Here is a 14,450-nt window from a genome sequence, read left to right as displayed (position 1 = left end):
TAGATACTGTCATCTGAAGACTCACTGTCTCATTGTCTGAGATTCCACTTACATGATCCATTTCATATCCATGATCCATTTCACCATCATTAGAGTACTGGTATCTGTCCCTTTGGATTTATCTTCTGATTCATCTAATAATTGTTAAACATCTTTCTCTGTCAATTTTCTCCTCTATGCCATTAAAAACAGAAAATGAAAAATTCCAAATTCTCAATTGTGTTCAATAAAAGCTAAAAGCAGACTGTAGAGATGGTATCTCCAGCCTTCTCTTATACCTTATTGAAAGATGATGCGATATTTTGGGAAACAGATTAGTAAAAGTGAGAGATAACAATTCTATCCTTCTAACAGAACCACAGCATAGGTAAACTTTTCCTTAAAGGGCTATTGTAAATATTTTAGATTTAGGAGTTATATGGTCTCCACTGCAACTACTCAGTTCTGCCATGGAAGCAAAAGCAGCCATGAACAATACATAAATGTAGTTGTGTTCCAAAACAAGTATGTTTACAAAAAGAGGCAATGACCTCAGTTTTGCCCCTGGTTTATATACCTTTGTGTGACTAGATGCTTTCATCATTCTTCTGTTTTCTTATTATTTTTGCCTTTTAAAAATAATTGATAATTATTGATGAAACAGTTCTCCTAATGATGAAATAGAACATTTTTTCAAGATATAGAAAAAGCAAGATCACCAGGATGCTATAATGTAGCTTAGATCTAAAGATATGTCCAGTGAATCCATAAATAGAATGAACTTCATTCTATTTTAAAATAATTTAATTTTCACTTTTTTCTTTGAGGAGTCCTCAGAAAAGTACATAAGTTATGAAATACCAATTTTACTAGTAGTTGGTGATACACAAACATAAAATTTAATTCTAAAATGTGGTGTAGTAGATCCTGATGATATATTAGGTATTATGGACCTTTTATGTAGATGTCATTGTGCTAAAAGCCATGATGGTACACTTATCTATATTTGTATTTTTCATAAAATACAAGATCAAGGCACCTGGAACAAGTAAGAACCACATAAGTCAGGAAATGAGAAAAAATGTTTGAGGGCTATGTTAAGGATTTACTCACAGTTCACTAAAATTTAATAGCAGTGGGGACTGGCTAAAAAAAAAAAATGAGTGGCAAAACTAGATGTTGATGTTAATAAAGAATGAAAATTGGTAAAGTTAGGGTAAGATAATGTAAGAATGATGTTTTAGAAAATATTTAAAAAGTGAGGCCAGAAGGTAACTAATAATCTCTGACAATGGGGACAAATCAAGGGTCAAAAATTCCTTTGAAAATTGAAAATCGAAAAGCAGTTTCAGATAAATGAAGGAAAAGAAGAGGTAATATAATATGAAGTTAAGTCCAGAAAGGAAAACTAGGGTTACTTTAATAAAAAAAATAAATAAATGTAATTAATCTTTGAAATATTTGGAGATACCCTCACATTATTGCCTAATTTTGCTCTTACGTTTACATTTACCAAGATTATCACAAGAAAATTAATCTCTCACTTGGTGGTAATTGCCAGATGCCCATCTGTGGAACACAAGAAGTAAAAGCATCCCACCCACCAATTTAACAGCTTGACTTAAGAAAATATGAGACAGCTCTTGATGGGAGAAGACAAACAAAAACAAACCTAATGGACATTCCTCAAATTAGAAAAAAATTATGTTCAATTAATTACATGAAAACTTCTTTATAGCTTGAATGTAAAGAACTATGGAAAAAGAAAACAAGAAACTTAATTTTGAAAAGAAAAAAAAGAAAATTAATTTTGCACTGAAGAATTTAAAACCAATTTGGTGAAAACCTCTAGTACTTTTTAGTAGTAAGAACTTTTATATGAAGATTTGATTCTTAAAACTCTCTCAAAATACATTTCTGAATTAAGTTTATGATCTCTCTGTGGAATTAATGGATTGCTAATTTGAAAAATGCTCCCTTTGAAGCTAGAGCTTCAAAACTTTTAAAAATTAAAAAATTAAAGAGTACATCATGTAGAAGTGTAGAGCTTCATTTTATTAATAATAAATAATATCCATATTTTAGCACCTTATGGATAAGCAGAGTACTTAAGCTGTATTATATGTCTTTGGTCATTGGTAAATGCTACATTGGCAGTAAGAATTTGATGTAATACATATTAATGCCAACTCCAAAGTGGTTTTACAAAGTGCATAATAGGAAGTAGTCATTACTGATGGTTTTTCAATACAAAAGTAAATATTGGAGACATTGGGTAACAGAGAGAAGATTAGGAGTCAGAAGTTCTGATGTCCTAATTCTGCCACCAATTGGTTGGACAATTCATTTAACATCTCTGGACTTTGTTTCTTTATCAGACCTGAACTTACTATTTTAGTTTCCTCCTTTTTCTATTTGACTGGTTAAGTAAAAAATGCCATGGTTTTTTCTCAGTGAGTCCTATGTTCAGCTGTTCCTGGTTTACTCTGCCTGATGTGTACTAGCAACTGAAAGGCTGGTGATGGGTAGTAAGGAGGGCACGTATTGCATGGTGCACTGGGTGTTATACACAACTAATGAATCATCTAACTTTACATCAAAAACCAGAGATGTACTGTATGGTGAATAACATAATAAAAATATTATTATGAAAAAAAAAGAAAAGAAAGGCATGTTTTACTAACCAGGACAGGTCCAACCAGCAGTTTCCATGTCATGACAGAAACCTTGAGGATCAGGGGGCCTGGGTGGCTCAGTTGGTTAAGCGTCTGCCTTCAGCTCAGGTCATGATCCCAGGGCCCTGGGATCAGCCCTAAATCAGGCTCCCTGCTTAGCAGGGAGTCTTCCTCTCCCTCTGCTCCTCCCCTCAGCTTGTGCTATCTCTCCTCGGTCTCTCAAATAGATAAATAAAATCTTAAAAAAAAAAAAAAAGAAACACTGAGGGTTATATTTCTAAAAAGTGTTGTGTTTGGCAAAACTAGAATTAGCAAGGTCAAGCTCTCCTAAAGTACATGGGTTAGCAGGGAGGAAAATGAATCAATATTATAAAAACTAACATAATAGAAGTTCCAGAAGGCATTTGTATCCAAAAGAAACCTGAGTTGTTGGCATTATAAACTTACTCTAGTAGATGAGCTTTCTTCAGAATCATCTTCATTTTCAAGCAACACTGCTGCAGCAAACATCCTTCCTGATCTGCTAAGATAAATCTTTACCATAGTTAAGGCTTTAATTAGAGAAATTACATGTCTTTAAAAATATTTTTATTAGATTAAGATTGAATATCTTCAAACTTATGTACATCATTGTTTTATTTTCAAATTTTTCAGCTATGTAACTCTTCCAGATTAAAAGAGACTACGTAGACGTGACAAGTAAATGCGACATATGGGGCGCCTGGGTGGCACAGCGGTTGGGCGTCTGCCTTCGGCTCAGGGCGTGATCCTGGCGTTCTGGGATCGAGCCCCACATCAGGCTCCTCCGCTATGAGCCTGCTTCTTCCTCTCCCACTCCCCCTGCTTGTGTTCCCTCTCTCGCTGGCTGTCTCTATCTCTGTCGAATAAATAAATAAAATCTTTAAAAAAAAAAAAAAACAAGTAAATGCGACATGTAACCCTGGATTGGCTCCAGGAGGGGAAAAAATGCTAGAAATGACATTATTAAGACATTTGGCAATATTTGAATATGGATCCTATATTAGACAATAGTATTAGTCAATTTCTAAACTGCTCAAAATCCTAAATTGGATCAGTGTATTGTGGCGATATAAGAGAATGTTCTTATGGCTACATAAGAGGTTATAAGATGGTATCTGTAATCTACTATCCAGTAGATTAGGAAAAACAACAATTCAGATTAGTTTGTGATAAGGAAATTCCAGCGGGGGTGGGAGAGAAACAGGGGCGGAAGGGAGAGAGGGATAAAGAGTGTAGAAGTGGCATAATGTTAAGTAAATCTGAGTGAAGAGGAGATATTATAGAAGTTATTTGTAATATTCTTATAATTCTTCTGTAAATTTGAAATTTCTTTAAAATAAGTGTTTTTAAAAGTCTCTGTTAATTCTTGCCACATCCATATTGTCTAATCAGAAATTATTTTCTGTGTTCAAGTTTACATTTTTCTGGGCTCCTCCTTTTGTCCATATATAAGGTAAACATACACCATGTACACTCTCTCACACAGGGACGGTCCAGCAACAATTTTATATATATATATATATATATATATATATATATATATATATATATATATATATGTATTAAGATATATATTTTTTTATGATATATATATTTAAGAAATAGCTTATAACCTACAAGGGAGTGTCATAAATACTTTTTAAATGTTTTTTAAAACATATTTCTATACATACAAATATATGGGAATAATTCCAGAGAGTCTCTAGAGCCCTTCTATAGATCAAACTGGTTCTGAACAATTGCTATATAGAAAGATCAACTGTTTAAAAAAGACTATATTATGCTAAGTACTAAAATTTTTATTAGTATACTACACTACTTACTAACTATAGTTAGCTCAGGATTACAGTGTCTCTCTAAAAGATAAGCCAGCATTGTCATAAATGCCAAAATTCACTAAGTCACCTTGATTTCACAGTTTAGTAGGGCAGATTAAAATCATAAATTTATTTTAGACATTGCAATTTTAGCATGACACCCTTATCTAATATCAAACTGTGGCATCTCAGAATCTCATGCAAGGCTTGATAACCAGTTTTTAAATGCAAATCCTGAAAAATGGATTTCAGCAGAGAATGAATTTGAAACTTCAAGCTGGCCATGCCTGGGAGGACATGTGAGTGTTTACTGTTGAGTTATGACACACATACATTTTTCTCAACAAACTATTGACAAGAAGGCATAATACTATATAACTTATTTCTGACATAAATCATGGTCCAATGAAAGTAAGAAGACCATATGGCCAAATGTTGCCTCCCTCTCTGATTTACGATTCATTTATTTTTTAAATACCTGGATAAGTAATTAAAAACAAGTAAAATGTTGATGAATAAAGTAAAAGTGAATTTCATAGGGGTCAAATCGTAACAAAAATTAAAATTTTCAACTACAAATAAACATTTACAAATAACACCGTCAGATATTAGGCAAGATAATTACAACACACAGCTGATATTCATTAGATGAATAATTTTCCTAACTCTAAAGGTGCTTCAATATGCCCTGGGTAGTAGAGCACATTGTTTTGTAATAAGAAAACCCTCAGTCACCCAGTTAAGGATCTAACATTTGAATTTTGCAGACCAAAAATAAGAATTTACTTGACCCTTAACTTGAAGAAACCTGTTTTCTCAGATTCTTCAATTCATGGAAACTTAGTTTTAAAAGAAACATCCAGAAAACATGAGTCCCACTGTTTTTACAAATGTGAATTCACTTTTTTGCCCAAAGTCACCTGATAAATTAGTGGCAGAAATAAGACAGCAACTGAAGTCTTTTGGTTCCCAGGCCCATCCCTGATGCGCTGTTAATCTCACTTTTCCATTTCATGTGAACACAAAAAATGTGTAACTGTTAAAATGATAGTTGTTTTATGGATTTTCAGTCTTTAGTACTAACAATTAGATAGCAATTTAAAACGTATTCCTCTTTGAAAGAGCAGATCTCTCAGTGCGTATATGACAATTGAATGGGAAGAAAATAATCAGACAAAATTTCACAGCGAATTCCTTATACATACCTTAATTTGTACACTAAATATTTTAAGCCTATATGATGTATTGAAGATCACTTATTTTTGAAGAATTAATCCCCATTACTTGCTTTGTATTGAAAAAAATGGTTTAGATAATTGAGAGTATTTTATTTCATTTCTATACCAAAGGCTTAAATATCTTCAACCCCATTAATTGCAATAGAACTAAGGAGTTCCTTCTAACTTCTTTTTGTGGCACAGCATTGATTTAACATAAAGACTTTCAGTACATTTCAATAAGAAGTAAGGCAATCTAGTTAAATGAAACAAGTAGAAAAGAGGTAACAAGGTGACATAAACATCAAAGCAAATTTTCAACGTCATGATGGTGTTCCTATTCTAAGAGTAAATATGATAAAATACTGACAGGAAATCTAAACCTAGCAATGGTCCTGATTATTTGAATTTCAATTAATATGATGATCTGCTTGTATATATTTTTAAGTAATTTTTATTGATGACCCTTCTTCATTAAATAAATTGAGGATTTCAGTTGCAACTTTCACAATATAAGGAGGATTTAAGGGGCAGAGAAACAGCCTCTCATTCTCTTCTGTCAAAATCAAATATGCAAAGGTTCTCATGATAATTTCACCAGAACAAATTATATGGGAGCCAATCACCATGAAAAACACTTGTCCACTATCAATTCCTTGCTACTCAAAGTGGTCTGTGAACCAGCAGCATCAAAGTATGTTAGAAATGCAGAAACCCAGGCCCTACCTAAGACCCACGGAACCATAATCTGCAATTTAAAAGAATCTTGAAATGTTTTATAAGCACATCAAGGTTTGGGAAGCATTGCTTTAAATTAGATTTGCAGAAGGTGTGAGAGAGAAGGAGTGAGTGGAAGCAATTCTATTTACATCTGTATTTTCTTCCCTAACTAAACTTACCACGATAGTATGTATACAATATTATATACTATTTATTAGATACTTTGTGGAGACTTTTATATTCATTGTCATGTTTAAAGCTCACAACAATCCTATGTGATAAGAATTGTCACTGCAATAAGAAAACAGATTTACAAAAGTAGACAGGGCAAGTTCACAGATAATAACTGGTAGGAGGCAGTCTGACTCAAGAGCTTGTGCACTTAATCATTATATTTTATGGCTTAGCATAAATGATACCAATTTTTGAATGGAGAACATATAAATTATACAAAGTCTACAGTGAAAAACAATTCTGCCCTATATATTTAAAAAAATTATTATGAATCTTAAATAGTCTAGGCTCTCAAAATCCTTTATATCTGCCAATTTGTGATTTTTAAGATGATAAAATACATAATCAGAAAATTTGGATGGGGGCCACCTGGGTGGCTCATTTGGTTAAACGTCTGCCTTCGGCTCAGTTCATGATCCCAGGGTCCTGGGATTGAGTCCCATGTGAGTCCGGCTCCCTGCTCAGGGGGAGTCGCTTCTCCCTCTTCCTCTACCCCTACCCCCTGCTCAAGCTCTCCTTCTCACGCTCTCTCTCTCTCTCTCTCAAATAAATAAATAAGATCTTAAAAAAAAAAAAAGAAAATTTGGATGGGTACAACTGCTAGTTAATTACTCATAAACCAAATAAGTTTAACTGGTACTTAACCCTCTGCTCGTAAAAATATGAAGGGAGATAATAAGAAGGAATTATAAAACTATTTAAGAGTGTTCTGATAATCATAAATATTAGAAAATGCTTATTTGTATCTGCCTGAAAAGATGTTTATATTTTCCTTTATTCTGGAAAAAAAACTATAGAATCAGAGAGATACGTATTTTTTACATTTTTCTTTCTTGAGTTACAGCTGTTTTTTGATAAATTATTAAAAAACAAGGGGCTACCCTATTTCAGTGGTGGTGGCAGGAACCAAAAAACTAGCGAAAAGTGAAGGAAATGCTGTAGTGTTTTTATTATAATATATTCTAGTCCATAACTAATATGATTAAAATAGCTGACATTTACTGAATGCTTGCTTATATGTAAGGCGCTGTCACATGAGGATTTTTTACAATATCATTTAATCTTAACCATGAAATAGAGACTAGCTTTATTCAGATGAAGAAATACGGAACTGCTAAATGTTGGATCTAGGATTTAAACTCAGGTAGACAGGATCTAGTCTCACATTCATGCTGCATAATTTTAGGAAAAGCTTCCTTTATTCCCCGGTATATTTAACATATTCCACATTCCCCCCCTCTTAGAGAATGTACATATAAATTTCTCTTTGCATTATTTTAGAGATGTATATGATGATCCACTTATGATCACACTGACTTAATGGACTTATAAATGAGATAAACGCCTTAGGTTCATGGGATCATTGTATGTGAATTATGTCTTTAGTGCCCAGTTCTTCATTTAAAAAAAAACAACTTAAAACACTGAAAGATAAACTATATTGTAATTTGTTTCCTTGCACCATCTAGTGGATTTAAGTGACAAGTGCGGCAGTACTATAAATGATTACAAGTCAATTATATAAGTCAAATTTTCAAACGTATCCGGAGAAATGTTCCTAAAATCGTATTTTGGATCATACCACAAATGTGCACGACATTATTCGTCATTTTCATGAGGGAATCAATTAAGCATGTGTGCTGAATTCATTAGCGAATGTTTAAGCCCACAAATAAAGCAACATAAAATAGCATCCTTGCAGTTCTGTTACGGTAGAGATAATGAAAGCTCCGTTTAGTTCTTCCCCACCGCATTCATAAACTCCGAGGATTCCCAGGAAGCTGCGCGGAGGGAGAAGCACCGGGAGTCTGCGCGGAGCCAGTGCGCAGGCGGGCTGAGGAGCGGAAGTTGGGAGGCGGGGCTAAGCCCGGACCTGGGAGCGGAAGAGGCCGAGGGTGCTGGCTGAGGTGTGGAGACCGTTTGGCGGCTAGTCCCGGGCCAGCCCGAGCTCAAAGTCCCAGACCCCGGGAGACGCCAGAAGAAACTGAAGGACTTGGGGTTCCGGAGCAGTCGCCGCTGGCTGCTGCTGCTGCTGTTCTGCCTGTGCACCGCGGACGCCTCCGCCCCCGCCGTCTGAGGACGCGGCCCTGACAGGCCTCTAGGCCTAGGCGCGGCCCGAGGAGCCCGACGTGTTGCTGCCGGTGCTGCTGTGAGTAATACGAGCGCCCTCTCCACAGTCGTTTACAGATTAAAATGGAGGAAATTTCGTTGGCTAACCTGGATACTAACAAGCTAGAGGCCATCGCTCAGGAGATATACGTAGACCTAATAGAGGATTCTTGTTTGGGCTTCTGCTTTGAGGTGCACCGGGCAGTCAAGTGTGGCTACTTCTACCTGGAGTTCGCAGAAACTGGTAGCGTGAAGGATTTTGGCATTCAGCCAGTGGAAGATAAAGGAGCATGCCGCCTCCCGCTTTGCTCCCTTCCTGGAGAATCTGGGAATGGGCCTGATCAGCAGCTGCAACGCTCACCCCCGGAATTCCAGTAGCTGCAACATGAGAGATCAGAGAGTGACCAGGACAGTAACATAGACCGGTCCTGTGGTTTGGAGAAGTTAGGTATCTAAGTAGAAAAAGAAAAGAAAAAAAAAAAAAAGAAAAAAGAAAGAAATCAGACAAAAGTCCCAATTCCCATTGAACATCCTAGCCTTTAAAAACCCAAAGTGGAGAATTTAGGAATTTGGATCCTTTTATATTATCTGGAATCAGCTTTGAAACCCTGGGCAGGAGGAGCTGTGCATCCTGTGCAGGGTACCATGCAGGTTGATCTCTACACCAGGAAGTGCACAAGATCCCTGTACTGTCCCCAGTGCACAGGTGAGCAGCGCTGTGCCCAGCGTATAAATCCTTTGGTTCCTCAGCCTTTCTGTCTGCCTGATGTCAAGGGCTTTCTGGATAACTGACAGTTTGGACATAGCTGAAGGGCAGGCCTTAATCATTGGGCCTCAGTGGGACTGCTCCTCTGATCTCTGAGCCTCTGATTTGGATTCCTCCAAGACAAATGAAAGTCAGGTATGAGATCTGGATATTAACAGTTCCAGTTTGGGAAAACCAAGAAAAAGAATTACAACTGAATCTGGTAGGGGAAGCTCTGTGATCTTGGCTCCAACAAGAAGAAAAAGTCAAAGCTACCAGTTTCCCAAAGGTCCAGCATTTACAGTGACTTGAATGGACTTGGAACAAGGGCTAACCTTTTGCTGAACAGAGCCCTTTGTCTTGCACCCCACCTGGTGGCATAGGCTTATTAAATGAACAACTTGGTTATCCAGGCAGGCTGAGGATTTAGTAATGATCCCTTGAGGAGGTAGCAGGGGCCTCTGCAACTATGCACGATCTCTTAAACTGCAAGATTCATATCTGGATATATTATGCTGTGAACAACAGTTTGGTGGGGCAGTCATTTTCTTACTCTGAGTTACTAGTTACCTAGCCAGTCCATGTGTCTGACTTGGTCATTATGCCAGGTCACTACCTGCTTCCTATCCCAGGGGTAGGCCTGAATTATAGAAGAGCATAATGGCTGTGCAGGAGGCTGTGATTTGAAAGCTGAGCCCAGAGGGGACCTCTTTCAACTGTCCTCGATGTTAATGGGTTAGTACTAGGAGCCAAGGAGCAAGATTGGGTCGTCTCTCATCTGACTGCAGTATCCTGTTGAATGTCCCTGTTCTTGGATTGGGCAGTCAAAGCTCTGTTATGGTGAACATCTAGACCGTAACCACCTCTGCCCCTCAGGAGGGGCAGCCCCTTCCATTCAGTCCCTTTTGGACATTCTTGACAACAAGAGCTGTCTTTTTGTTGTCAGAAGTCAGGGAATGGGATAGGCAAGGATGGGAAATGTGAGCCACATATCAAAACTACCCTCCACTTTACTCCCTGATTGAGGGTTTATGAAGTGTAGAGGGGTGAGAACCCCAAAGTGAGCGGGAACGGTGCTGCTTTATTTGAAATGTTTTCTTACCTCATTCTGTGCCCCAGTAAGGGGCCCAGCCTCATCTGTCTGGCTTGGCCCCATGTTCCTACTGTCCCCTGCTCCACTGCCTATCTGGTGCAGCTCACGACCCCAGGTGCTGCCTGCTACCGTGCTTTCACACTGACCAGTTTCAATTCATCTCTCTTGATGCTCCTGCTTAAGCCTGCCCAGTTTCCCTTTTCTTGGCTTCTTTTAAAGTTTTCTTTTTCTTGGGGTTTTTTTTTTCTTGTTTTAGGAGATCCAGAGAAGAATCTTTATGGTGGGTTCCTCGTTTGGGATTAAGATGGGGAGAGAACGTAATTTTGTGTATGAAAGGCAGTGTCATGCCTAAGCATTTTCCTATAAAACTGCCTTGCTAGATGCCTTCCTGCTGTGTCTTCATAAGGAGTTACATCTTCCCACCTCCACTTGGATACTGCCTCTTAGGACCCAAGCAGAAGACCAGTAAAGGCTGACTGACACACAAAGGGATGGAGTGGGTCCTGATCTATTTTCTCTAACCTTTGCTGTGCATGTATCCTTCCTTATCCCAGAAGGAACTGTTTGGACTGTATGGGCTGATTTGTGTTACATATAGACATTAAGGGAACCATAGTGATAGGGCTATTATTGCATTCTCCCCCTAGAATTGTCCTGGTCAGGGTTGAGGTATAGTTACAGATTGGGCTTAAAGAATTGTGCTAACTTTTTAGAAAGTTAAAGCTTGGTAAAAGCTAAAACAATACTGGGTTATCTGCCCTTGACTTTATAGACCTCCTTCTAAGGGGATGCAAAGGGAAAGGAGGGTCTAAGTGAAACTCTGGCCTACTTCCAAATAATATCTGGAAAACAGGCTGAAGGTAAGGTCATGGTCCACTCTTCCTTCAGAGAGGGAGCTCTGATTATGACATTATTGTTCCCTTTCTGGTCATTCTTTTGGTTATAGGAGGAAGAAGTGGAAAGTAATTTTGAATAATCGTTGATTCATATTACCTCCCTCTTGGTTATTGTTTTTGTTTTTTGCCCTCCCATTATTAGGGCAATAGCCCTAGGCCTGTCCTGGATGGGTATGAGGTGGGCTAGGTCCAACAGGTGCCCTGAGGGGACAAACTCCTTTTTTTTCTGGGGAGTGAATGCTCCCTACCATGTAGTTGACAGTGGTTAGGAACTCTCCCTTTCCCTACCTATCTTCCCTCTAACAGCAGAATTCCTATCCTTCCTTCCTTCCTCAATTAAGTATATTGATCACCCTGTAATTCTATTATGTATCTGAGTGTGTGTGTGTGTATGGGGGGAAGGGGTTCTTTACAAATTTTTGTGGTTTGTGGCTTTTTCTTCCATACATTAGTTCCCACCACCGCATGTCCAGGGGCCATTGCCTGGCATTATCGCATGCTGGGATCATTGGGGAAGTGTAGTGAAGCTCACCACTGTCCTTTGTTTTGGAGATTATTATTTTTGCATAAGTAGTCCATCCTATACAGATTGCTAACTAACTGTGTATTCCCCTTGCCCCTATGGCTGCTGGTGTAAATAAACTGCATCTCCCCATTGGTAAACAGTACTAATAAAATTTTAAAAAATGACTTTACTTAGACTCTGTATGTTCATCTTTTGAGATTGTACATGTTTTTCAGGTATTGACATAGTAAAATAAATGTTGAATTACTGCTGAACCTTAGTCACTTTCTCCTGAATGGGAGTTTTATCACAGTAGAGGAACTTTGCCCAACTTTATTTCTCCATCTAGTCCTACAAATTTAGCTTTCTCCAAGATCCAGTGAAAAATAAACTAGGTGGTAAAATATAATCCAAGCCTGTCACTAAATCCAGTGTGAAAGCTACTTCTATTTAGGTGGAACTCAAGATACTTTAATGTATACATTTTACCACTTTTTCAGGCTAATACACTTGCTCTCAAAAGACAAATGATTAAAAAAAAAAAGCAGAAAATGAGTCGACCTTTCTAAAGGTAATTTTTTCCCCAATAGTTTTCATTTTTCTTTTACCCCCACTCTTTAGATCTTTCAGTTTGTCTTAGAGTAATTCTGAGAATTTTTATTCCTTTGGATTCCTAATCCAGAGCTGGAGCCACTTCCCTTAGAAATTGTACGTGTTGCTTAGCCCTGTTCAAAATCACTTATTTGCTAAATGTTCTAGTTCATTGAAGAAATAGTCCCAAATTGGAAGTAATATTTCGATGAATAAAAATTATGGAAATGGGGCCAGCAGAAAAACCATCTCAGTACAATACCTCAGGGATGTTACAGACCTGTACCATGGTATTGAGTCACCTAACATTTAAATGCCACTGCAGCAAATACTTTTGTGTGGTATTTTGTATGTTTAGATTTTAATTAATGTATTTGTTGCTAATCTAGTTTTCTGAAATGAGATATTTGCAAGATCTCAATGCTATACTGGATCCATTTGAATGCAGGACTTCTAAGACTTCATGTTTTCTAACTAATGATCTTTATATTTAAAAAGAAAAAAACCTCATACCTTTTAACTCCCTGGATACTGCATTTTAACTACAGCGTGTAGCATGAGGTCAGGAACCTAATTAATTGTTACTTGATGTTGACAAATACAAAGACCCCAAAAGTAAAGTATGCTCTGTAATTAAGGATTCAGAAAGAACTTTCTTCACACACAGTAATAATTTAGTAACACCTTCCATTGGGACCTATGTGAAGTACTTTAGAGTGTTTCTTATAATTTCTTAAAATATTTATAAAATGAGAATATATTAATGTGCTAAAAGCACATTTATACTTTATTAAATGCCCTTTCACATTAGTCTTAAAATAGTTACCATGGTTAATGAATTACTGGTTTTCAGATCAGTTAGAGAGAACTTGTAACATCAGACTAGAAGTTTCACTCTGCTGTGGAAGATGCAAGCTCTTTAATTCTCATTCATGTTCCAAAAGATGCCCATGATGCTTTGGACAATAACGTTTGTTAGAGGTTATGCACTTGTTCAAAAAGATACTGCAGATAAACCTGTAAATCGTTGGATGGGTTTTTTCCCCCAGTTTCTTCAAAATGTTTTTTTAAAACGTTTTCAGTCATATGTTACTTGAGCCTCATTGGACATATGTGAGCTGAAAAGGAAATATTAAATTCGTTTTAGAGATGAGAAAATAATGTTCAACAGCAGTGATTTACTCATAGTTCAAAAACAAAAATAACAAACAATAGAAGCAAAAGTAGAATTCTGATGCTAGGCTAGTGCTTTTTGTTGAAGCAATAGAATTCTTAAACTAAAAAATGAAAGGACTAAAAGACAAAATAACAGTTAAAGCAGAATGAAAAAATTGAGATGCTAGTGAAAACTTAAAGGCAATGAATTTGAAAACATTGACAAAATAAAAAACAAAAATATAACTCCAAGGAATTTTTGTCTTTAATAAATGAATACATCTAGAACTTAAAAAAAAAAACTATTCCCATCTCTACCCGGATATACACACAAAAACACTAGACACTTAGAATTTTATAGACAATACAGCAAAAAACAATGATTGTAAGCTAAGTGTATTATGAAGATAGATGAAGAAAATGAAGATGTTAGCAAACCCCAACTCCATTAAAATATCAAAAATAAACATTATCAACAAGTCAGGTTAATCCCAGGAAAGAAAGATTTTGACTCAGAAAATCATCACCATTGGAGAAAAGCCTTGTGAAAATTGCAGTAGATACAGAAAAAATAGTTTTAATGTTCAATACCAATTATTGATTTTAAAAATACTTATGAGTCAATAGAAACAAGGGCTAAAAAAGTTTCATATAATAAGTATGCATTAAAAATTTACAATTGCTTTGTTTACC

General features: G+C 36.7%; 1 protein-coding gene across 1 annotated transcript; it reads left to right on the top strand.

The window, feature by feature from the left end:
* Positions 1-8,512: 8,512 nt before the first annotated feature.
* ATXN7L3B (ataxin 7 like 3B) lies at positions 8,513-12,201 on the top strand. The gene has a single exon (XM_045811144.2). The coding sequence runs from the start codon at positions 8,857-8,859 to the stop codon at positions 9,148-9,150; it is 294 nt and encodes a 97-aa protein (XP_045667100.1). The 5' UTR covers positions 8,513-8,856; the 3' UTR covers positions 9,151-12,201.
* Positions 12,202-14,450: the final 2,249 nt, after the last annotated feature.

The sequence above is a fragment of the Ursus americanus genome, chromosome 17, assembly GCF_024610735.1.
Source record: "Ursus americanus isolate L20-20 chromosome 17, mUrsAme1.1.p, whole genome shotgun sequence".
Taxonomy (NCBI): Eukaryota; Metazoa; Chordata; class Mammalia; order Carnivora; family Ursidae; genus Ursus; species Ursus americanus.
This window is presented reverse-complemented; position numbering and strand designations above follow the sequence as displayed.